General features: G+C 42.2%; 1 protein-coding gene and 1 long non-coding RNA gene across 5 annotated transcripts in view; one reads left to right on the forward strand and one right to left on the reverse strand.

The window, feature by feature from the left end:
• Nucleotides 1-375: 375 nt before the first annotated feature.
• LOC136008275 (uncharacterized) overlaps nucleotides 376-25,533 on the reverse strand; it is a 59,182-nt gene continuing 34,024 nt past the window's right edge. For 2 of the 4 annotated variants that reach the window (XR_010610029.1, XR_010610028.1), the window contains exons 3-7: nucleotides 9,378-9,511; nucleotides 6,679-6,849; nucleotides 4,678-4,825; nucleotides 1,618-2,067; nucleotides 376-878 (exon numbers count right to left, since the gene is read on the reverse strand). This is a non-coding gene — a long non-coding RNA (uncharacterized LOC136008275). Of the gene's footprint in view, nucleotides 879-1,617; nucleotides 2,068-4,677; nucleotides 4,826-6,678; nucleotides 6,850-9,377; nucleotides 9,512-11,705; nucleotides 11,778-17,532; nucleotides 17,791-25,533 lie in introns of those variants that run through there. The other 2 variants (XR_010610031.1, XR_010610030.1) reach the window with 2 other exon arrangements.
• On the forward strand, nucleotides 9,052-23,554 carry CD83 (CD83 molecule). The gene is made up of 5 exons (XM_065667281.1): nucleotides 9,052-9,262; nucleotides 9,391-9,521; nucleotides 19,553-19,766; nucleotides 19,879-19,982; nucleotides 21,772-23,554. The coding sequence occupies exons 1-5, from the start codon at nucleotides 9,220-9,222 to the stop codon at nucleotides 21,928-21,930; spliced, it is 651 nt and encodes a 216-aa protein (XP_065523353.1). The 5' UTR covers nucleotides 9,052-9,219; the 3' UTR covers nucleotides 21,931-23,554.

Consider the following 25,533-nt stretch of genomic DNA (forward strand, 5'->3'; position numbering starts at 1 on the left):
GTTTCTGACTTCAGTCAGGCACCTGTTCAGCTACACCTGATAAAGAATGAGGTCCCTTGGCCACCACAGTCCACATCTTATTGAACTGAATTAGGCACGGTTACCACAGTTTATATCAATAAATGGTGCCTATGGTGTGACCACACCATTACTTCTGACAAGTCAGTGATGGAGCAATAACCTATGGCAATGGGTAGGCAACTTGGACCAATACCTTCTTAAAATTACTTCCCAGAGCTTGAGAGTCAGGGCCCTCAGGACCTGATACTCAGTTTAGTATCTACACATATTTGTCACTTGTTCCTCTTTTAAAAGGCCACCAGGCTGTCTCTGCCCACTCTGCCGTCTAGTTCCATTACACTTAGAAGAGGCATATATGTCACAGCTCTAGCGAAAACTTTATTTTTCATTTCTCCATTTCTCACTGCTCACCCTCCCACCATGTCACCTGTTTCCTCTGCCTCCCCCTCAAGAAGCAGTGGTTCCCCTTTCCATCTCTTATGTGCATCAGCATGGCTACTAAAGGTTTTGCTGATGACAGCTCGTGTGCAGAGTCCTGTGCGGAAGGAATGAGGGAGGCTGTGCGAGCTAAGGTCTGAGAGAGCCTGGTATCCTACTGCTCTGAAGAAAGTGGTTCCCAGGAACTTTAAGGGAACCGAGATAGGCATGCTCCTTTTTCTACTTGCCCTGAACCCTCGTCTACAGGCAGGCTGGGCTTCATCCTTGGCTACCTCCCATCAAGCTGCTGTTCCAGTGGTGACTACACATCTGGTGCTTCACAGTCCTTGTTGGTGTTATTGCTCTCCAGTTTGCTGTTGCTTGCTGGGTCTTGTCTTCTGAGTGTGGAGCTCTCAGGCAGTAGATCTTCCCTTCAAAAGCTAAAGGAGAATGAAGGACCAACTGTCAGTATATAGAAGAAATGTAACCAAAAAGTCTGAACGTATTTCAGCCCCAAGAGTGATTTAAGTACAAGGTCTCTTGTTTCCAAGTCACCATTTCTGACACTTGTGAGATGCCTCTGCTCAGGGCAGTAGAATAGAAATGTTTGTAAACTGTCCTTCCAATCTAAAAAACCGAAGAAACAAAGTGTACCTGCTGGCAAGCAATGTGACAGTATATAGTTACCAATGGCTATTTATTTCCGCATCCCTAAAACTGCACTTATTCTCACTTTCCCCTCTCTGGATGTGAGTGACAAGGAGTAAGAGAGAAACCAAAGACTCACTGTAAAATCACAACTTGTCCAGACCAGCAGTGCTGGGTGACATAAAAAATCTGCCAGAGGGGGATTTTGCCTCTCTCCTTGGTTTAGGTATTTGAATGCTTCCTCCTTCAGGGATCCGTGTCTGGAGCTGGGGATAGAGCCCATCAGACCCTCCCTAATCATAAACAAACTACAGCAGCAGCTGGCTATTTAAATAGTGAGTGGGCAAGCATTCATCAACTTGCTTCACTAAGCACTATAAATCACTATCTACTCAGTTCATAGGTAACAACTATGTGTATACAGTGCAATTAGCCCAATATCCTAGTCCTTGAGACCTGAACTGAAAACCATTCAGGATAACAGATAGATGCACTGATAGTCTCTTTGAGACCATCACTGAGCAGTCTTACCTCCAGGCTTATATAGTTCCCATGCTGCTGAAGTGAGGGAAGGCTTTGCGGCTGGTAGTCTTATCCTGGGGTGGGCAGGCAGAAATGATCTCACAGCTTGAGGCCACATACACCTTTGCACTGAGATCGTTCTTCAGATCCCAGTTTTTAGGAAGATACAGTGGTATAGGAAAACTGATTCTCTATCAGGCATCCACAGTCCAGACAGGACTGTGTGGTGATCAGACTGCTGGCTGCGGTACCTGCTTGCTGGATTTTGTGGAATATCTGGGGCAGGCTCTTGGGGAAGGCCTGACGGAGCCTTTTGACACAGTGTATGGAACAATGTCCTCAGGAAGGGAGGAGAGGGTTTCTGGAGGCAAAATGCATGCAGTCATATGGTAAACTGGAGGCCAGGAGCTCCATAGTAGCTTCAGCTGGAATGCTTCCAATACCAAGAGCAGGGCTGAACTGAGAGAAAGAGAAAAAAATTCTCAGCGAGTAGCTAGGAAATGGCTGAAGACAGAGGATTTGAACTTATTAGAAAATGGGAAAACTTTCAGAACATATGCAGTCAGATTCAGGTAAACTGAAATGAAACTGGTAGTGGCATTTATACAGGTGTTGGGTGATTTTTTTAAATTGAATGGAGAAGCTGGCAAGTGCTAAAGCAGGATTCAGGATGGCATATATTCAGTGCAGGAAGCTGGGAAATCTTTATCCTGTAGTGAATAACAAAAGTTTGGTGAAACTAAAAGAGAAAAAATACAGAAAAATAAAACAAAAAGAATCTCACAGTATATACATATATAAATAAAGGATGCTTCTTTATAAATGATAGGAGTCTAACAAGCAAGATGAGGAAACAAAAATGCTAGATTTTAAGCAGGGATGATCTCATAGTATGTGTATCAGAAGCTTGATGGGAAAAAGGCAATTAATCTGATGCTCTGGAATCGAGGTAGAAAGTATATAAAAAAAACCCAAAGGAGGCACCAGCAGTAGAGAAGTGGTAGCATGCAGCAGAGAAAGTTTTATGCCAAATCCAAGTAGCAAGCTAATTGTGTTTCCAAGCAGCTCAAAACCTATATAGCCTGACATTCCTGGCCTAAGTAAAAAATGTGCCATATTAGGGTTAGATCAGATGTCTGCATCTATTACATGCTGAGGGAGATCAGAGTTGCTGACAGGGCAAGAATGCAACAGTAACAGGAGATATGAGTTTCCCACCTGTAAATGTCACATTGGAGATTGATGCTGCAGAGAAATAAAACAGTGTTTCTGCATGAAAGGGACTACAAAAGAAGAAGGAACTTTTATATTAGCCCTGAGCAGTATGCAGAACCTGGTTCAAAATGCTCCTGCTCAACATTCTTGCCTAGGGAGCAAAAGCAAAAAAAGAAAAACCAAATACAATAGCATTACATAGGAGCAAGGAACCTTGCTAAAAAGAAACTAAAATGGATGACTGAAGGCAGAAATGTTTGTATGGTGACTATTTAAACATAGCATGTAGGAGTACATTTGATTTAAGGCTCTCTGTTGCAGACAAAGGCTTTGGAAAGACCAAAAGGAAAGCTGACATGGCTAACAGCAGGATAAAGCAATTTATTAGAAGAAGACTTTCTTCAGAAAAGAGAAGTTGTGTCCTAGAATGGAAAATAGAAAGGATCATAAACTCTGGCAGGTTAAATGTAAACCACAAGGTCAGCCATATAGAGTCCCAGGAACAATTTCCAAAGGTCCACCAGTAAGGACTCTGAAAGAAATTAAGGCCCCATAGGACAAGAGAAAAAGTCTTCATGTGAATAACCTATTAAAAGAGGAGGATAAATGTCCAGTGTTTACATCTGAGGGAGGCCTCCAGTGATGTTTGAGGGGGTTTTGTTCCTGGGCTCCTGCAGTTTAACTCATTTATAAATGAACTTGAAAAGAGGGTATATGGTGAAAAAACAATTTGGTGAACACACAAAGTTATTACACATAGTGGAGGTGAGTTGGCTTAACTCTTTTCAGGCTAGACAAGTATTCTGTTTAAGGTCAGGGTATGCCTGCGCTGATCTCAGTTCACTCGTTATTAGTTCACTGTTCTTTGAAAGACCTGAGGAAAGCCAAACGGTCTCAGGTGACAACAAAGGAGAGAAGAGAGGTGAGGGACTGGAATGGGTTGCCCAAGGAAGTTGTGAATGCTCCATCCCTGGCGGTGTTCAAGGCCAGGTTGGACAGAGCCTTGGGTGACACGATTTAGTGGGAGGAGTCCCTGCCCATGGCAGGGGGTTGGAACTAGATGATTTTACAGTCCTTTCCAACCCTAACTATTCCATGATTCTATGATTCTATGATTCTATGATCAAGGTTAAAGGGTCAGGAATGTACAGGCAGGGAACCGAAAGGGGATGTGGGGCACATCACCCCAGAAACATCCCAGAAGCCAGTGGACAGTGCCCACTGGTGCCACGCTGGGAGACCTGAGAAGAAAAGGGAATAGATATAGGCTCCTCATTCACCAGGACTTTGTGACAAGGCTTCCTCTTTCTGCTGCTGAGGATGGTGGGGGAAGTTGATCAGGAAGTCCCATGACTCAGTGGGACCTCACTTGGGGAAGGTATAAAAATACCCACCCCACAACAAAACGTCTTGGAAGCACAAGCAGAGAGGCCACATCTTGGCACAGTTAGTCTATATGGATGGTTGGGTCCCCAGATGGTGCACAACAGTCAGGGCACTCTGTGAGACCTGATGTTAGCACAGGCTGCTCCCACGAGGATTCCCTGAACCACACACCTGGTGGGCTGTGCAATCAGCTAAGAGTACAAGGTGACCTACTGGGATTCTTCATTCTTTTCCAATGTAAGAAGTCCCATAGCATGCATGTCTAGGGAGGTGTATGGGCAAGATAAAAGAGCATCAGAAGTAACTATTTCCACAGCATGATTTGGGGATTAGATCTCTCCTAAAACACTGCCTGACCAGGTGTGGTAAGGACATGCAAGATCCAAGAAGGAGCTCTGCAAGGCTGGGACTGTGTGGGGACTACTGTTCCAGAATTCAGTAGACAGCAGACAATAATGAGCTTCTTACCTTCTGGAGAAGGCAGCATGGACAACCCCAAATGGAAGGTGAGCAATTGGGAGTCCATCAAAATCTGCAAGCTGTGGTCCAAGATGTCTCCAGTCCTGGTGATGCCAGCACCATCTAGCACACTGATGACAAAGGAGAAACCAGGGACCTGTTGAAAATGAGATTTCAATCTGTACCTCCAGCAGACACCACAGTTTGAATGCAGTGCTTTAGCCTGCTTAGCTAACCGATAGCTTCAATATAGCCTTATTCCAGTTCTTACAGTTGCATAGATAGACACAGGGTAAGTTCTTGCTCCTGTTTCCTTAAAGACAGTTTCTAAACACCTAGGCCAACAGTTTCTGCAGTTGCTTCTGATTTTTGATACCTCCATTTTGGGTCTGTAATTTGGGTCACATTTCAATTTCTACATGAGCATGCTTAATCAGGACTTTGACAAGCAGGGCTGGCACATCTCAACTGTCTCACTCGAAAGTCCAGGTATTTCAGAGAATTGGCTGCTTGTGTATAATTAACTGGGTGTTATTTATCGAGCTGGCAGCAGAAGACAGTCTGTAGCACAAAGCTCTGTGCCATCCAGCAGGTCAAAGTTCCAGTGTTTTGGCTTCTCAGTATTGCTGGATTGCCACTGTTTAAATAGCAGATTTGGCCCTGACCCAGTATGTGCCATGAACGAGCAGGGAAGAGAATTTTGTCATTAAACTTTCCAAACTACAGTTTGTGAGTAATCTACATACATCTCATTAGCTGCAACCTGGAAACTCTCAGTTGCTTTTATTTGTTGGCATGGTGAACATCAAGATTTTAGCATGACAGGAAAGTAAATGCAGCTCTGCTGGGCCCGTCAAAATACATTACTATTCTTCATCTGGGGCTTTTGAATCTTCTGTCACTGTTCCTTTGGCTGACAACGCCACATTACACATAGTATATTATTTTAGAAATGGTTGTCTACTAAACATAAAAGCCTTCCTGGTTTTGTCAGTTGAACTGAAGCAGACAGCTTTTATTACTGCATAGGAGATTAATAATAACAAAAATAAATAAAAAGCCTCCCTCCTCAGTTGCTTCACAATAGACATGAGGCACAAGGATGGACCTTATTGAAAGGAGGAACCTAAATGCAGTGGAACAAGGGATGTTTGGTGATCATATCCCAATACAGAAAAATCTATGCCTTCCCAGAAATGCTAAATGCTGCTTTGCCACCTCTCTTTTAACCTTTGATTCATCATTGTAGAGAGCTCCTTGTACTCCTTAGATACCTAAGGTTTTGTTTTTTCTAGAACTGTGCTTCCTGATGAATGTTGGTGCTCAGGGCAAATATATGGAGTAAGAAGGAATCTTACACATCTTTCTCAGCCACACACTGGAATTAAAAATAAGAAAAATCCACTATCTGAGTATCCAAAGGACCCAGTACTTACCTGGTTTAAAAAAAAAAAAGGATATGTTCGTGGAATGTTCATTTCATGAACAACATTCTCAAGGCTCTATCAACACTGAAAAAAATACAGTCTTGACTTTCTAACCTTATCCTATGAATCCATTCCACATCCTTGTGCTTCTAGCCTCATTTCTCCCAGAGAATTAAATTTCTGTGATCATGCCATCTGGCTGTCTATCAGCCAGTATGTTCTGAACCTGCTTTCTATCAAACTGACAAGAGGGATTGGGACTCATACGGAATTAATGCCTATGAAATTCATGAAAATCAGCAATTGGGTCAAAGACAGATATCCGAACAGGTGCCCTGACTATGGGAAAGGTAGGAAGAACACAGCCATTTTACATGCTGCTTGCTAATATCAGTCATCACGTTTGCGGCTCTGGACTCACCAGAGCAGAGGATGCTTCTCGCTCAGTGAGGTTGAGGGCTTATGGTTGGTGTAGCGAGTAGTACAGGTAAGGGAAAGAGAGAAAGATGCAACAAGACACACCTGTAGGAAAGCAGGTCTCAGGTCCACAAAACAGTGTGTTTAGTGATAAATTTCTACTTACATGCTGTTTCTGTGCTTCCTGAGGGCCCTGCAAAGATGTGGATCTATTTCTCGTGGAGAAGGCTGGGAGGCAATCATTATCTCTTCACTCCCACACCTGAACCTGTCCAGCTGAGGTCCCATTGCTTCCACTGCTCAGGGCCGGAGAGAAACTAGAGCAGCTTCCAGGGCTCTGGAGATAACAGGATTGCTCTTTGAGACCATTTAAAGGGTATTAAATGTTAGAATGGAAAGTACATACCAGTTCAAAGTTTCCCTAAAGAAAAACTCCCTACCAGGGAAAGTTTAGAAGCAAAATGATTTCTCCTTCCCCAGCAAAGGGAGTTTCAGTTTTTGTCTTTCATCTCTTGCTTCTCTTGCTTCACATACTGTGCTATGGAACAGCAGCTGAGCTTCCAAATACTTTGGAGGAAAAGGGCTGTTTTGCTTGAAGCTATGCCTGTCATAGAGCATAAAAGTGTGTGTTTTTCAAAGTCCTAACTCCTGTATTTTAATCCTGTATTGTAATTAACCAAGGAATAGTATTGTTTAACATCACCTTGGCAAGCCTGTGTGGTATGTGCATTTCCCAGATCAAACTGAAGCCTGACATGTTATGCTTTCCTTCAGTGCACTTCTGTGTGGGCAAACTTGTGACCTCAGCCTTAGGCGTGCCACAGCCCCTCCAGACTACATCTGGCCAGGCCATTTCAGGAAAGATTGCTGTGGGCTGACCCACAGGAGGGGCAGGAGCTTTCTGTGGTTTACTCACTGGGGGGGGGGTTCCCCACAATGAAAAGGGAGGTAAAGTTTTTGCCTCTTGACTGGTTTATGAAGGGTAAATATATAGCTCAGCAGGACTTGCAGAAAGAGGCACTTGGGTGAAAGCTGAGTGCCCTTCTTGGAGGTGGGCTTGATGTGTGACTGACTCATGGGGGCAGGAGAGCCATCGTTTTAGTGAAGAACAGATGTGAAATATATTAACTGGAGCCCTCTTCTCTCCAAGATTTCCTTCAGCACGCCCCCCCCCCCCCCCCTTTTGTCTTCTCAAGGACTCTATTATTTTACACAGGAGAAAGAAGTGAGAGTTCAGGATTTTCTCTCCCTCTCAAGAGAACCACTGGGATTATACTGTATTTGTACCTTCTAAGTAATGGATTGAGGTCCTTGAAAACAGAAAACACGAAGAGTGAAAGAAAGCTTAAAGCTTGTTACATTTACAATGCAGGTCAATGAAGAGAGAAGCAAAAAGATTTAAAAATAACTAGGCTATTTCAACATCAAAGTCCCTGGCGAAATTGCTCTCCGACTTCCCTCACAGAACAGATTGGGCTTTCTGAAAGTGTTACCTACCCACAGTGTTTACCCATCTGAGCTGGACTTTTGCATGCCGAGGACTTGTCAAACTGACTGCTCCTCACAATGCTTTCTAGAGGTTATCAATGCTTTCTAGAGGTTATTTGGTTTCAGGGTGCCCAGTTTGATATGGCTTTCAGGAATTTGGTTTTCAAAAGGGGCTGACCATACAGTCTTTACCCATCAAAACTCAAACCCCATCTCCTAACTGGCTTCTCTCTGTTGTGATCTCGGTAGCCTAAGGACAGGAGCCACAACTGTTTTCCAAAAATAACGTGTCAGCAACTTTCAGAGTTTCATGATTTGTAAATGGTTCTGTGATCAACCTCAGACTTCCTCAAAAATTCTCCAGGGGGAAACAGCTTTTACAGATCACAAGAAAAGGACCTTTTTTGTTTGGTTGTTTTTCTTCAGATATGTTGAGGGGATGTCCAAATGATTCCCCTTCTGGGAGCTGCCTTGACTTTTATTCTTTTTTTCATGTGGAAATTTTCCAGCATATAATTTGGTAGAATTATGTCACCAGCTGCTCCTGATTATCTTGAAAATGACACTGAGGAGAGATACTACTTCCACATCATGAGCGCCTACAAGGGGAGTTACACGTGTAACACTACAGAAATACAGTGTGCGTTTCTCAGCCTTGCTGTAAATTCCTCCATAGCCCTTAGACCCAAGTCACAGTGTCTTCGTGGTGTTACAACCTACTGGCTTAAATGTGGTTTCAGAAATGTCACTTCATATGGCCAACCTTTGCATAGATACTAGTCTGTTAGATCTGCAGAGAGAAGGTTGAGAGGGGATTCTGGGGGGCTGACAAACCCTTTCCCCTGTTGCTTTGCCACCTGAGAGAGATTATTTCAGTGCTGATTTCCACAGTGTCCCGTAATAGACCTTATTTCAGTTCAGATCAACACAAAGGGAGAAAAAAAAAGAAGAAAAAAAAAAAAAAAGGAGGTGAGGTGCTACCAGTGCAAGCAGTTACAGAAATGGAAATGACCTAACAGACTGAATGGGAGGAGCACAGGCTTCTACACGTAGGGATTTTCCCTGTGACGAGGAACTTTGGGATAAGCCATGTAGGGGATTTCCCGCTCTACCTCCAGAAATACCACTCTAGAAGCTGTAGCACTTTCACTCTGCTCTCACAGTCCACCCTGTGCAGAGGCACGTTGTTGCTGCTTTCTGTTTTGAAGCCGTAAAAGCCATGTCTTTGGTAGTCTACACTCTACTCATCATTCTGAGCAATGGTAAGTGGGAAGCCTTGCATTTTTATTTCTGGTCTTTCACATTTATTTTGTGGGGATATGTTTTGGGAAGACAGGAAGGATTACCTAAGCAATCTCTTTTAAAGACAATGTGTACCTGTGCTTTGCAGTTTGGTGCTTGATCTGTGGGGCTTCTGTGTCTGTCCCGGACATTGCTGTGAGATGTGCTGAAGAAGCGCTGCTGCCCTGTGAAGTTCTTCGGGACACCTCAGTCACCTACCAGAGAGTGTCCTGGTATAAAGTAAGAAAAAAGCATAAGTATATAAGCATAAGAATAGTCTGCTTTGCTTTCCTACCTGATGCTGGCTTGTCTCATATAAAATGTGTTATTTTATGAAGAGGCATCCTCCTGCCAGTACAGCAGGGATAAGGCAGCAGTCAAAGCATTTGAGCTGATCTTGGAGAACATGCATTTTCCATGTCATTGTAGATAGACTATTAGAGTGTGATTTTTGAATTGCTCTTGGCCTGTTGTGCTAACTATTGCTGGCTTCCAAGGATCAGAATTCAGGTGATGTCCCACACACAGCCTGTCAAATACCACTCCAAAGAGGAGTCTTGCCAAGATTTTTCTTCAGAACAAAAAATGGTACTTAAAACCTTGCAACATCAATGATGTTGTTCCATGGTTAATCTCCACTGAACACAGGAGCTGATTTTTAATTTGAACTAGAAGAACTAAACAAGTACTTGCTATTTCCTAGGAAGATTTGGCTGGTGGGGGTGGGCATAAAGGCTGGGCATGCAGAAAGCAAGTGGAGAGCTAGAAATTTTGAGTTAGCTTTTAGCAATCCTGAAGTAAAAGTTGCATCTTGACCGCCCATTTCCAAAGAAGGAGAGCCCTGCTGACTCTGTTATAGGAGGGACTACAAGGATCAATTGGCTAATAAGCAGAAAAGTCTTGCTTAACACTTTCAAGATGAAATATCTCATAGAGAGAGAGGCAGAGTTGCCTACTGGTTGAAGAAGTGGCTGTTGACTTGCTGTATGGCACCATATATTGTATCTCAGTGCTCAGGTATGGGATGAGCCAAATTAACAGGAAAAAAAGTAGAGTTTTATTCTCCCCCATTCCCCACTCCCAGCCATGCACTCCTGCTGCTTACCATGGGCCAATACTGGTGGTCCTGTGGTTGCCTGTGAAGTCAACTCTGTTTCTTATTATATTAGTGGAAACTCAATCCACAAATAAAGATTTTGTTACAGAGTCAAATTACCTTCCCATGTGATGGGAGAACAGTGGAAGGGAAAATTCCTATTTTTACTGGGTGAAAACTGTTCTATTTATCTCTGTCAGAACATAAAGACACAGCCTTTGCTTCCCCAGCAGTTTGGTCAGATATAGTTTAAAAATTATTTCCTGCAGTAAACTGACAAACGGTGCTATTAGATAGGGCTTCTGTGGTTGAAACTTGCAATATATCTGAGTTTCAGTGCTGGTACAACAATGAGCATCTGCCTACTGACCAGATAACAACTGCAACCAAAAAATATCAAAGCCTGAAAGAGCTGTTTTGAACATCTGGCTACCAGCCCATCATCAAGTGCAGCAAACTCCCTTTTCCAAAATGCTGAACTAGGCATGGGAGGGAGATAGAGAGGAGAAGATAATGCATTTTGTTGATCATTACTATGGGAGCTGGGATAGGAATCAGCTTTTTTTTTTTTTTTTCTTTTTCTGCTTTAAAAGCTGCATAAGGACATGTATTTTCCCCACAGACACATGCTAACTATTTAAGGCCCCATGTTCCCCCCAGAGTTTAGGCAAAGCAGGGAGCTCATTGCTGGCAAACCATGTGTCTGGTGAACCTGGAGGAATGGAGCAGAAGTGGTAAGGGATGGGGCAGGAATAAACAGTTAGATTGACTAGATCCCTGAAAGTTCTCCCCAAAACCAATATCGGAATTCAACAAAAATTGGCAGTTTCAGCAGGCTGAAGCTGTGGGGATCTTCCAGAATCATGTCCTTCCCTGAGTTCAGTGGCAGCTGGAATGGCCAGGCAGCTAACAGGAGCCAAAAGCCATTGTCTTGATGAAAGAGTGCAAGAAAACCCTGTAGACCCAATTCTGTGTTGTCTTGTAGCTGTTTACAGTTCTACCTGGGCACAAAACGCCTGCACATGCAGGAGAGGTTGATGATGCCTTCTGTGTGTGCCCCTTGCTTGACAGCCCTCTCTAGTGCTGCTTCCCTTTGCAGCAGTCAGGCTGTTGCAGTCCAGGCTGTTACTGCACATTCCCCACCCCTTCCCATCAATTTCATCTCTCTCCATGGTCTCCTCAATTTTCCTCCTTCATCCATTTCACTTAGGAAAAGACTGCTTTTCAGTGCCCATCATAACAGGAACTCATGCCCCCCCCCCCCCCCCTTTTTTTTTCCCCCCTCTGATGGCACTGCCAAAACTACAAGAAGAAAAAAAAAACCCTACCTATATGCAGCTCTTGCCACCATAGTCAGGGGATGATGGCACCAGCCATGGTACTGTAGTTCTCTGGTTACTCATCCCAGGAGAGAGGTGGGAAGTGGGGACAGCCAGTTAACCCCACTCCTGGTGATGCTAGCCCAAGCCACAGCCATATTAGGAAAAGCACAGCACCAAAGCTAAAGAGCCTGACTCTTGGCAGGAAAAAGTAATTTAAGTTCACTCTTTTGTGCTGAAGAAGTAATACTTCTACTTGTGAGGTTAGCTAAATAGGCCCCAGCTTGAAGCCTCACCTCTTCTTATTTTGGCTGTGTGCTGCTGTCCCCATCCAACCCTGCAGAAGGAGCGTGGGGGAATGGTGCAGTGTGACTGGGCTACCCAACACAGAGAATTAATCTGTTATTTGAAAAACAGCTTCTGAAGGATTAATCAATAGACACCACATATAACCCCAAAGGGCTAATTAAAAGGTAATTCCAACAAATGGTATGAAATTTCAGACTGTAAAGTTCAAGCAGCTGTTAGGCTAAATCTTCTGTATGAGGTAACTTTGAACTATGCAGTAAATGCAAACATTTGACCTTTGCTTCTGATGCTTTAAAAAAATGATGGTGACAATGTTATGGAGCTGCACGTGCAGCTGCTTGTGCAGGGTGAAAGCTTGGTGAATAAACCCCTTCTTTCCACTGGCACCTCTGCATGCTCTGACCAGTTAAGGGGTACTTTAAATAGTTCGTTATAATCTGCTTAAAAAAAAAAAAAGCTACTATTTAAAAGTATTTGCTTTTTCAGTTCTGTATGGAGAAGTAATTATTTAAAGGACTTGATATTCTGGTGTCAAAATCCCACTAGATTGCATTCATCAGTTCCTTCACTTTTGCTAATGTCTTGTACTGCAAAAAGGTGTGCATTTATTTAACCCCTTGTGTACCCGTTACCCTTGGAGCTAATTAGATTATTTGCATACAAGAATGTATGCAAATACACGAGTTATGAGTGTAAGTAGTTCTGTTCAGAATCACAACCACAGTCGGTCAGCTCAGACAAAATGATTTTTACTTAGAAATACTTTCGAAGTAGGCAGGTCTACCATACTCGGGAGAAGGTAGAGCACCAAGTGCTCTTCCATCCTGGTGCAGCTCTAATCCTATTTACTCTATGACCATAAACAAGTTAAGAAGTTCATAATGTTGATGCCTTTTAAGTATGATTCATTTTTTAGGAGTGCTGGGCTTCCGTACATGCTATAAAACCATATGTGAGCAGTGTGGAAGTTTGCCAAGTGAGACCTGAAAACTAGGTAATTTTTGAATGCACTCAGGCACTGGGAATTGCATATGGAAATGCTGTTTTGAATCAATATGGCCCACCTAAGAAACAAGAATCTGGGTATTGAAACCTTACTTACCTTTCTGCCTTATAGGGCCATAGAAAACTGAACAGTTTCTCTGTGTAGCACATTGAAAATGAGAACCACTTCATAAACCCTCATAATTATCACTTTATATTCAGTTTGAAAACCAAGTTTAAACACAGACAAATGAAGTCCCAGTGGATATTTCCCTATTTTGTTCATGTGATAGCCAGAAAAGTCTTGATCTAAAACAAATCTTGAGGAAGAGGAAAGAAGGCTGCATTTCAGGGAAGTCTGTTAACTTTATAACACTTCCCTGAAAAATATAAAATTCTGGCAGAATTAGAGGGGGAAGTCATATTACAAAGTAAGAATAAACCTTCTAGGCATTTAATATTAATTGCACCTTCCTTCAAAGGAAATTACTTTTGCTAAATGTTCATAGCAAATTTCTATTAGCATAAATAGTTGCTGACTTGCTTCAGTCTGATTTCTAGCATACCTGAAGAAATGCAGTCAGGTTCCTCAGACATCTATTCAGCTCCAAGTAGCTCCAAACACTGATGATTTAGACAGGAAGGGAGCAGTGGAAATGATTTCCTGACCAAAACTATTCTTCTGCCTGACATGTTCTAGCACTGGATGCCCTTAGCTAAAACACACCAACAAAACAATAGAGGCTGTGTGACTGAGTCAGAGGGCTTTTCCAGCTGGCTCACATGCTATGCAGTTTGCTTGGTGTTGGTCTGGGTTTGGGTTTTGGTTTCTCTTTTCTTCTCCCTGCCCATTTCCCTCCCCCCCCCCCCGCCAAGAAAAGTCAAAGTTCATGCACATGAGCCCACAATATATGCTGGATTTTTTTCAAATTTAACATTGGTATCTCTACATGACCATATAGATAGAGACCATATGGATGCACCTTCAGCACTAATCAAATGTAAAATTGCTTTTGTGCTGAAAAATACACCTATTAAGTGGTTTCAGCTCAGTTGTGATTCATTATATATTGGCTGTCAGGCATTTGCCAGAATTCTAGATATTTTGCTTCAGGAACTACATTTCTTCTGTCTCTATATAGTTTTTCAGTCTCTAATTTCAGTCAGAAATTTCAGCTTGGTCATTATTCCTGGTATAATTTTAAACAAAGGACTTCTACAATCATCCCACCTTCAAAAGAATATAAATCAATATTAATTCATTCCACTCTGAAACTGACATCAGTTCTGGACCTGAATAATTTCTTTTTTTGAAATTAAAATCTGCTTTCTGGGAAAAGTGGACTATATTGGTACTTTGGGAACCAACATACCACCTTAATCTGGGAAAAGTTCGATGAGAAAAGGTATTTAATGGGAGCAGAGAACAGAAGTTAACCATTGCTTGTTCTCACATGCACATGATAAAATTAACTTTTAATTGATTAGTTGCGTGTAAGTACTACAGAATGGGTGAATTGCCTTTGTCTAGTGGCACTATCATGTAATGCTGTAGCAGTTTTCAAAACTGCAGCTAAAACCCAGCCAGCTAGGAATGAGAAAAGTGTTCTTCCTCCTTTTTCCACCTTGTTTTTTAGTTCTATGAAGAAGAAATACTTGCCTAAGAGCACTTAAATTTTGGAGGCCTAATTATTCTACCTATATCTCATAATTCATCCAGTCAGAGAACAGAATGTACCAGCTGAGTGGTATTTTCAAACAAATTTATGTAATTTTAACATCCACTGTATCACCACCACTATTCCTACCAAAAAAGCTCCAGGCTAGAAAAAACTTGACAGGAATTGGTGTGTTGACTAGAGAATATATGTTGGAAAACTGCAACCTCTTTAGATCAAGTGTTTCCAAGCATTTGGGAACTAGAATAAATTTCAGTTAAACTCACTAAAATAAGGCAACTAGAGCTGGTTGCTCAAGGCTGTGTGCAGTTGGGTTTCGAATATCTTTAAGGATAGTGTCTCCCCACCTTCTCTGGGCGACCCATTCCAGTGTTCAATCACCCCTGCAGTAAAAAAAGGTTTTTCTTATGTTTAGAAGGAATTTCCTGAATTTCAGTTTGTGCTCATTCTCTCTTATTTTGCCTCTGGAGGCCATTGAGAAGAGTCTGGCTTCAGCTTCTTTATCCCCCTGGCAATTGGGCACACATTAATAAGATGCCCTAAGTCTGGTCTCTTCCAGGCTGACAGTCCCAGCTCTCTCAGACTTTCCTCATATGTCAGGTATTTCAAATCTTTAATCATCTCTGTGGCCCTTCACTGGATTCTCTTCAGTATGTCCCTGTCTCTCTTGTACTGGTGAGCCCAGTGCTGGATCCAGCACTGCAGGTGGGTTTCACCAGAGCTGAGCAGAAGAGAAGCATCACCTCTCCCAGCCTGCTGGAGATGCTCTGTTGAGTGCAGCCCAGGAAGCTTTGCCACAAGGGCTCATCGCTGGCTCATGGTCAACTTGATGTCCACCAGGACACCAGGGCCTTTCTAACAGGTTGGCCCAGCCTGTCCTAATGCATGGATTTGTTCCTCCCTAGGGGCAGGACTTGGCATTTCCATATGCTGAACTTCGTGAAGTTCCCCTCAGCCCATGTCCCCAGCCTGCTGAGATCCCTTTGGATGGCAGCACAACCCCCTGGTGCAACAGCCATTCCTCCCAGCTTTGTATTATCTGTAATCTTGCTGAGCACATGGTCTATGCCAGTGTCCAGGCTGTTAAGGAAGGTGTTGAACAGTATCAGCCCCTGGTGATAGCATTTGCTGTTATTGCTAAGGAGGTGATGGAAAACAACAGACTTAGCCCCATAGCTGATTTCTAAAAAACCCTGTCACAGACATTGCCACTGGCCAATGTATATGTGACAATAAACATACACTCACATTTCTTTTGTTGTTTAATTTTCTTAATGGGTAGCTTTATGCAGATAGGCAGAAGGATGCTGCCAGGCTGCAGGTCTCTGTTTCCCCACAAAATTCTTGCTTCAGTAACCTCCAGCACCCAGCATGGCAACAAGACTCTTTTAATGCAAATAGGTTCAGTAGCATTTCTACTGGTCCTGCACAGTAATCACTTGCCTTTTGAATTTTGGTAAAGCCATTACAGCAAATACGGGAGCAGGAAAAGACCACCTCCTTTTGGAGGTGGGAAACAGGGAGAGACAGCATGCTGCTGCTTGTTCACCAACAAGGTAAAAGGGAAAAGAACACAAAGGAAATGCAGGTGGAAAATATTTTTTCACTGCTTAAAAATGGTCCCTACACAAGTGCTGCTACTGACAGTGCTCACTTTGATCCCTCTAAGCTTGTGTGGAATTAGTTAGGTAAAACCCCTAGCATTTACCTTGGGCTGTGGTATCACCTGGAGGACACTTGGCATGAATTAGTGCTGGATTGTCATAGGAGTCTGAGCTGCAAAATGATCTGTCTAGTGAGAGACTGCCAAGTAATTCACAGGAGGTGGCAAACAAAGTGGCATTTTTGTAATTTTAATTAGGTTTTGGGGGAAAAGAATTTAGCCTGAATAGCGCAAGAGACAGAATGATGACCTTACTGAACATCTCGTGGACTTCCTCTTACACAGCTGGGATATGGGGACATGCGCTGTAAATTTGCTCAGATGATTCCTCACTACTTAGAGAATTTAAAAAGGGAGGAGTTGATGTTTTTTTTAGTAAGATGATAGGAGAGAAGATTGCAGTGGAAAAAGGCTTGGATCGGGCATCAGAGAAGGGGTTGCTGTGACCTGAGTAGGGATGGTTGTGCTGCGTGGAGAGGCTGGAAAAATGCCACCAGATGTCTCTGTAGCCTAAAAAAAGGCCACAGCAGCACCGCCATGGACTGCCTTGCCTGCTTTGCTCTTCAGTAAGGGGGAGATTTAATGGAGGAGAGGCATGCAAACCCCGAATTAAACCCACACTTATGAACCGTTCCTCCTCCTTCCCAAATAAAGAGGTTCGACACCCCCCTCCAGATTGCAACTGGTTTCCCCACAAGTAATCAGATTACAAAGTAACATTTTCTGCTATTCTGGGGAAAGGCATGTCAGTGCAGCTTTACCCACGCTGCTTTGCCTTACATAGAGAGGGTCTGTGTAAGGCAAAGTTCTAACTTGCTTGTCTCCAAGGTCGCCATCATTATACTTGTGACAGCAACTGAGCACCTCAGAAAGCTTTGGAGGAAACAACCCTATCCCTCAGTGTCCCCCATAAAATTAAGAAGTTAAATCATTTACCAAAATTCTCACTGGGAATATGCGCTTGGTCAGCCATAGGATGCATGGGCTTGATTGACTTCTCCCTTATACTAGCAGTGTTGATTACAATTGCATACAGAAAGATCAAAGTGTTTTCTCACTCCCAGGTCTCAGCCGCAAGAGTCAGAGCACCATTTACCAACAAAACCAGCAATTATTATGCTACCAGTGAATTAACAAAAAACCAACCCAAACAACAAAACAAATGAAAACTAATTTCCTATGCATAGCTTGGACATCCTACCTGTGGTTTAGGGAAATCCAAAGGGCAGCCAGGCTGGTTCTCTTTAATGCCTTGTAGGAGTTTCAAATTTCACTTAGAAAGGGGGTGGTAAGGGAAAGGAGAATGGCAAAAATTAGACCTGAAGGAGGTCAACTCCATCTACTTAGCTGCTATTGACCCACTTGTAACCAGAGCTGAGCCCAGCCTGGGTACTGGAATTCCTTTGGCCACATCTCTGGCTGATTGCAGGGCCTGAATATATCTAAATCCTTGAGTACAGTGAAGTCACTACAGCCTGAAAACCACCCTAGAGGCTCTTTGTTTTATAGCTGCTTGATGCTGAGTGTAATAAGGAGAAGCTGGGGCAAATTTACTGGGGAATTAAGAGGAAGAAGGTACTTTCTTCCCTCTTGTCGGGTGAAATGTGGAAAGCCCCAGGAAATTACTGCTCTGCATTTCACTTAATACATTAAAAACCCCCAAACCTTTCTGAGAAAAGATCTTTACAATTATGAAAATCTTGTCCTTTAGTCTGATTTCCCAGTTCCTGAAAAGCTCCCCAACTTACAGCTTGTTTTACACTACATTAGGTCTGCATAAGTAGTGAAGTATAATGGACCATCAGGCCTGTATTTCTCTCTGGACTTCAAGTACACTTTCCTCATGCAAATACATGACAGGGAAACCAGATACTCCTAGCCTCAGTATGAGAAAATTGTGTTAATGTTAATAGCTTACAGTGTAACTTATACCCTGGTGCAGTAGCTATACCAATAGAAAGTAAGTACTAACATGCAATCCAAAAATGTGTCTATTAAAATAAAACAATAATAATAAAAAAAGCCTTGGCTTACATTAGTTATAGGTTTGGCTGAAAAGCTGAGCCTTGGATTGTATGAGCTTGCTCTGGCTCTGCTAGTCCACAGAAAGACTGAATTCATTACTTGGGAAACCTTCATGGAGGGCACGCTGCCTCAAATCCCAGGGAACAACGTCAATGAATAAGAATGGACATGGCCTAATTCAAACCCTTCTCCTATCTTTCAAATCAAGTTAGTGATTTCTCTCTTCTTTGTGGTTCCCAGCCGATTGTCATTTTCAGTGCATCCTATCGCCCCGCAGTACAAACTGTTCTGGGAATATACTTCATTCCTCCAGCAGCCTCTCAGCAATGCCAAGGAATGTAGCTCTTCTGGTTACAATTAAGAAATTCAACATACGAAGGCTCCCAAAGTGCACGAGAACCTGCTTCTGACCTTCACACAACCAAATCTGAAGGAGTCTTTTTTGTTCTTTGGTTCCAATAAAGCGTGGAGGGGAGGGGAAGGGGGAAAACCTCCATTTCTCCAGAGAGGCACTGTGGTTTCAGGGGTCAGCTGCACAGAAACTGGCACAGGGAAGTGCATTTTCCAGGGCTGCATTCCCACAAGGAGCTCAGGGCTGTGGAGTTGCTGGGTGGATGCCAGTCTGCTCTGGCAGAGCTGCTGCACTGCCACATGCCTGCTGGGTAGGCAGGTTTAATTCTCACAGCCACATGGCAGAAAGTGCGCTGGCAGGGCAAGTGCAGGTAGTGGTGGAGTCTACCTGCCTGCTGCCATGCTTTCCTGGGGAACTCTCATCCCCAGAGCCAGCACTAAGCAGCTAGGTAGGGCTGCCTTTTGGTGCCTCAGCTCCGTCCCCATGGACTGTCTCTCTCTGAACTCTTTCGGGGCCTCTGCATAGACACTTTGAGAGGAAACTCTTCCCCTTCCTTCCATCATGTTATGTCTGTACCAGAACTGTGTCCAGGTGAGACAGATAAAGAAGTCGTAACAGAATAGCTCTATAGTATCTGCCTATAAATGCAGTGTCTATTTAAGCAAAACAAGCAAATATATTTTGATTGTAGGCAGGAACCTAATGATGCTTTTGAGATTCCTCTTCTCCTCCACCTCTCCTCAGCCTCTGCATTTTAAGCCATAAGGTGGCTTTAAAATTCTCTTTCCCCTAAACTCAGGATGACACTGTTGCCCAAGACGAGAAATATATTTGTGTTTTCCAGATGGCTGGAGAAGGCGAAGAAATAGCATGGAAAGTCCTTGATGTGGAATCTCAATATCCAAAAGAACCTGGGAGGTCCCTGGGACTCTCCAATGACACCTTTTCACTGAGGATCAAAAATGTGACCAGCCGAAACAGCGGGACATATAAGTGTGCTTTGGAGGAACAGAGAGGAGAAAACAGTCCCAGCAGCACAGTCACATTAAAAGTAACTGGTACAGTAGAGACTTTTGATTGTCCCATGCTGTGTGTGGCGTTTCATGAAGGTAACAGTTAAAAATATTTTACAAACTCCAGAACAATGTAACACTTTGCTTTACATTTTAGGTTGTGCTGGAATAGAAGATGAAAAATTAAAAAAACACAAAGCTGAGCTTTTCATGCTGACTTGCCTTGGGATTTTTTACTTGCTGCTCATCTTTTTCACCTGTGTAAGTCATTACCTTTCTTATAAACAATCCAACTAAAACCAACAAATAAAACCCCCATTCATTTTCTCTACTAGCGCTGCCTTAACACAGGCAGTCAGAAGTTGGTGTTCATCACTTAATTTGTGATCAACCCCTTTAAATACTCACACAGTGTTTTCAAAGCCAGAGGAAATTCAGGTGTACAGGTAACACAGGATGGAGTCCCTAAGAGGTAACTGCACCCTGATCAAACTCAAACCAGACAGTTATTTTCCTGTACCCCACTGCACATTTCTGCTTCCAGTTCCTCCGAATGCAGGCCACTCTTCAGTTTAAGGGCACATCAGCAGCTCTTCTGGTTTGGTACTTGGGAACAGCATTTGCCCGAGATGGAGGCAACAGACCCCTGGGATCCCTTCCCTACCTACAACGTGTGCTGGCACGAGGGACAAGTTCAAGTCCACCTAGTTTTTACCTCAGTTTCCATACCTGTAAATTGGTGATAACCCCTTTTTGGATGGGAATTTTTGTGAAGCTACATCTTCCTTGTTAAACAGACATTTTACAATTCTTGGAAAAGAACAACTTGGGGTTTTATCCGTGCCCTTAATGTTGTCTGGTAGCTTTGGGAAAGGTGGGGAGAGAAGGTATTCTGGAAGCTCACTTCACCGAAGCAAAACTATGCTTTGTCTGCAACAGGGGTGAAGTTGTTCCCTTGTGCAGAGGTCTGTACCTCCTGGCTTAGAGGCAGCATGAATCTTGGTTGTCAATACAATGCAACACCAGCTGCATTTCAAACTAAAACCAAAACAAAACCAGCATTCTGGGAGGTCAGATTTAACTTTTGCTGCCTATTTTGTACTTGCCATCTTGTTTTGCTCCTCAGCAGATGAATCATAACTGTTGACTGGAGAATATCTAATTAGCTGCAGCTAAATGTAGCTTTTCACGTATCTTCAGGGAGCAATTAAATTTATGCCTGTCTCTTTTTTAGATTGACAATCCTCCCAGTAATCTGTGCCATTCAGACTAAAGTTTGACAAGATAAATCTTGTAGGAATTTGTTAGGATGAAAGTTATGAAAGCAAGGATATCACTCAGAAGACACAGATGCCCCTGTTCTGCTGTGTCCTGAAAGAATTTCAGATCTCTACAGAAATGTCTCCTTCCCATACATAAAAAAAAGTCCCAGTTTTAGTGGTGTAGTTAAAGAAAAGCAGAGCTGTGCACTTAAGTCAACCATTCTGGCGGAATTACATGTATCTTACACTTGGGTGAGGTCCAGTCTCAGATATCAGCCTAGCTTTCATCAAAATTTAATATTGCCCTTATCTCACAAGTGAGCTTCATTATTTAAAATGCCTGTTAAGTTCTTACAGGTTGCCTTATTCTCTCCTTTAGTGGAGATTTTGCTTTACCTCCACTCAACTCAACAGCGGCTTTAAGACTGCTTGGCAGGATGGGGGCTTTACTTTGACAACCTGATGAAAGTATTTCAGGCACTGGCCTATATTGAAGGCAGGTGGAAACACACTTTCAAGAGCTTGATACAAGGCCTGTTCATATGAAAACTTGAATTAAATATAAATTTCATTTTGTGACTAACTCTTCTGTCTTATAAAGCTCCCTAACTGAGCAAGAAGCAGCAGTTTTTCTTTGTACTGGGTGCTTCTGGTAGCAAAAAAATTGAAAAGGTATAGTGAGCTATGGTTAGCAAGAAGAAAAAGCAAAACTTTCAAACTTTTTTTATAAAAAAGGCCTTTCACCATAATTCTCAGTTTTAAGCTTTCCTTTCTGTTTTCTCTTTCAGATGTGTCTAAGAAAAGAGAGCCTATCTCCCAGCAGTCAAAAACCAAGACCAGATATGCAGCACATGCTCACCCTCATCAATGTATGTGAAATGACAACTTCCCAGGCTTTAAACAGCAACAGCACTTGCAAAAATGAGCTTGCTTCAGGTTCTGTCTAAGTTGATGCTGACAGGACCGTGGGCTCATCAGTAAACACAACACAAGCCGGGTGGCTGAGTAGTATGAAGAGGAAATAAATGATAATATACAGCCTCTTCAGAACAGCCTGAAGGTATCAGAAACCTGTCAATGATCTGCTTGTGCTGGACAAGCCTTCGACAATGTTATGCACTACAGTAACTTTGGGGAGTTAGGTGGCTAAGAAATACCATTAGAGCTACACAATGCTGTTATAATGCTGTTATAAAGTTGGTACCAACTTTATTTCATTCTGCTGTGCAGCTCTTTTGCTGTGAGCAAGAACAGACCTGTGACATGAAGACTAAGTTATAGGGAGGCCATGGTAGTACAAAGCTGGGGGATTAAGCTCTCCGCTGAACTAATAGTTCACATCTTTCAGAAGCAAACAGAAGAGGTGCTGCAGTATGAAAAGATAAGTGTGCAGGGCTTTTTCTTCTCTGAGCCTGATTATGGATGTAGTAACTTTACTGCAAAGGGGATGTAACTTGTCATGTGATGTTCAAGTAAGCCGAAGGGGTAACTTCATGGTCTTGTCCTGGGTGGATCAAATCAACATTCACTTTGAAATCTGAGTGACAGGCTGAAATGTAAGAAGGGGGAAAATACTCTGGAAATCTTTCTGGACTGAGAGAAACTTTCTATTTATCTCTGCAAGAGAAACAGGGACACAGTTCCCAGAGGCATCTCTAGATAGTCAAACCATAGGAAACTTCAACAAGACTGCTGAAATTGTTGAAAGACCTTGAAACAACAAAGAGTGAAGAAGCCTATGATGTTAAGGAAATGTAAAGATGACTTGTTTTGTGGTTCATAAACATGAAGCCAGATGTATGTGACACCTATATCAGTCAAGTTACACAAGTGATGACCGTAGCCATGGCTTGGAAGAAATCAATCATCCATGTCTTTGGGATGTATTAAGTCAGTTGTGAAATACAGGATTTGAAGATGGGACATCTTCAAAAGTACTTACTTTTGGTGCTGACAATGTGTACGTATGAGAAATGAGGACATGAGAAAAGCTGAACTCAAGAACACAATACAAGGCTTTTTCTCTTTGACCAAAGAAAGCAAGAGGAATTCTGGAGTCTGAAATCAAGGAGCCTCCCTTATCAGGCTGTTGGTGCAGAAGATGAAGTAAGGAATCTGGAGTGACTGCGGCTGATTATGCCACATCAGAATTTGAGCCAAAACATGAGAATTTGCAAGCACTTAAGAACATAATAAAAAATAAAAAAATAAAGAAATAAAGCCTTTAAGAGCTAAACTGCAGCATTAGGATTTTTAATACAGTTTGGAATTCCAGATTGTTGACAAGGAGGCTCTTTGTGTAATTCTTTGACTAGTTTTGAGGTGCTGATGGGAAAAAAAGCACTGTGGATCACTCAGTATTACCTCTGTGAGCAGGCCTTAAGGGGGCTCCTGACCAGAAGATTGCTTACAAGGGATATGCAATTAAAGCATGGTAAATGAATGCCACGTTTGATTTTTTATAATCCACTTTTACATATAAACATGTATAACATACTTAAAAATTCAGTAGTAACCTACCATTTGGTTTTGTGCACCACATATGGCAAATAAATATAGAAATATTCTGTATCAATTGCATTTTATTTTACAACCAACATAATTACATCAAATAATGTAGATGCCTGATCTCACATCTTTTGCAGGAGAGGGCATGTCTGTGTGTATAATTGACTAAGCAATGGAAAAGGTTATGCATTTCTAAGGACCTAAGACAATTTAATTTTTTCTCAAAATTTCACTTTCTGTCCAAAGTACATTCTAAAACACCTGTTTCCTACTGACTGGCAAGTCTACCCATGGTCACTTTTAAACATGGTCTGCCAGGGTGGATAATGTATATGTTCAGGTAGCAATAATACAAAACGAATGTATATGTGCAATAGCTGACATAGGTAGGGTAATGAGGTCTCTAGATTTGGCCAGAAAGGCCTAATACCTGACAGTCATAAGGTTTTTTGTTTATTTTTTAATTTTTATTTTATTTTATTTTATTGTTAGGAGAGCAGACAAGAGGAAGGAAGGGAAAAGTCACTTGAAAGGAGTTAATAACTAACCAGTAGCAAAGGCTGAATCACTTTTAAAATTATTTGTTCAGAAATATAAATAGGATCAGATCAGATAGGACAGAATGGGAAAAGGGACTTTTTGTCCATTGTTTTTTCCTTGAGCCAAGCTGTTTGCAATATAGAAGATTGGGCCTGAGGCAACAACACTGTAAGTCAAATTTCAGTCTCAGAAGTTTCAGGCTTGTTGATTCTGGGGATTTGGTGTAGGCCCAGCTGTGAAGTAGAAGCGATCATGTTCAAGGCCACTTAAATGCGTTAAATTGTTTAGAAGAAGTAAGCAGTGAGAAATCTTAGGCCAAGATGCTTGACTGCATCACAGAACTGGAGAGAAAGAGACAATATCCTAAAGTAATGAAGCTGCCTATGCAGCCTCTAAAAGATATAAAGGATATAAAGAAAGGATATAAAGATATTTGGCATTGTAGGACAAAAACTAATACTGGCTAGAAATATTATGAATGAGAACCAGACAAGTGAAGGATATGATATATAGTGACTTCAGCATTAACAGGAAAAAAAATCATCTTGGCTGAAAATCTTGCAGAATGAGGCACATGTGTTTTTCAGCATGGTATCCCAAAAGAGATGGTCCTTTTCTTGCAATATGGACCTGTGGATCTAAGTAGCCTATTTCAAAATTACTCCCCCAGCTAGTGGGCATAGAGCGGGTGAGCACATGTGCACATTCTTTAGACTTTAACACTTCATTATGGAGAGGAATGTATTTGTGAATTGCACAATATAAAGGCTGCTTTGATTATACAGAATAATTGCTTGTTGGACAGAAAAAGTTTTTTCCAACACTTATTATTGATGCCTCAGTTTTGTAAAATAACATGATAACACAAAGGTATACTAGAACTGCTCTTTGTAATACTTTCTTACAATACATTTTAGAATCAGGAATTCAATTAATATCAATAAACCTATGAGGTGGAAACACCATAATCTTTGCTTTATAAATAAAAGCTGGACACCTGGAAATCAGAAAGCTCATGAAGAAGTCTGGATCAGAATCAGGAAGAGACCTGAGGTTTTCTAACTTGTGTGTGGGTGCCTTAACCACAGGAGCCTCCTTGTTAATATTTCTGGTGGGGTTTGTAACTTTTTAACAGATTCCCTTCCACCCCCAACTCCCCATAACCTGCATTTTCCTACTGTTTAGTCCAAAGGTGAACCATCTGTGTTCAAATATAATAATAAACATTACATATAAAATTACTCATACAGAACGAGCTTGTATGCCTGTGATTAAGGAATATACAGAGAAACACTGCATCACATGGAGAAAATACCACAAAAAGAAATTGCAACAATCATACACTAGAGCTAAATGAATATCCAAAATGTCAGTGAGGGAAAGCTAAAGGACATAATCCACAAAATGCTGAGTGTATGAATTATAACCCTTAGCTAAGCCTGATTTGTGCAGCTAGCCCTTACACAGCAGATAACCCAGGCTGACAGTGACCTTGACAGCAC

Source organism: Lathamus discolor, chromosome 2 (assembly GCF_037157495.1).
Source record: "Lathamus discolor isolate bLatDis1 chromosome 2, bLatDis1.hap1, whole genome shotgun sequence".
Taxonomy (NCBI): domain Eukaryota; kingdom Metazoa; phylum Chordata; class Aves; order Psittaciformes; family Psittacidae; genus Lathamus; species Lathamus discolor.

Coding starts and splice junctions, on each gene's coding strand:
- CD83 (XM_065667281.1), top strand. CDS start 9,220: ATGTCTTTGGTAGTCTACACTCTACTCATCATTCTGAGCAATG. Junction 9,522..19,552: donor AGAGAGTGTCCTGGTATAAA/GTAAGAAAAAAG, acceptor TGTGTTTTCCAG/ATGGCTGGAGAAGGCGAAGA. Junction 19,983..21,771: donor TGCTCATCTTTTTCACCTGT/GTAAGTCATTAC, acceptor TTTCTCTTTCAG/ATGTGTCTAAGAAAAGAGAG.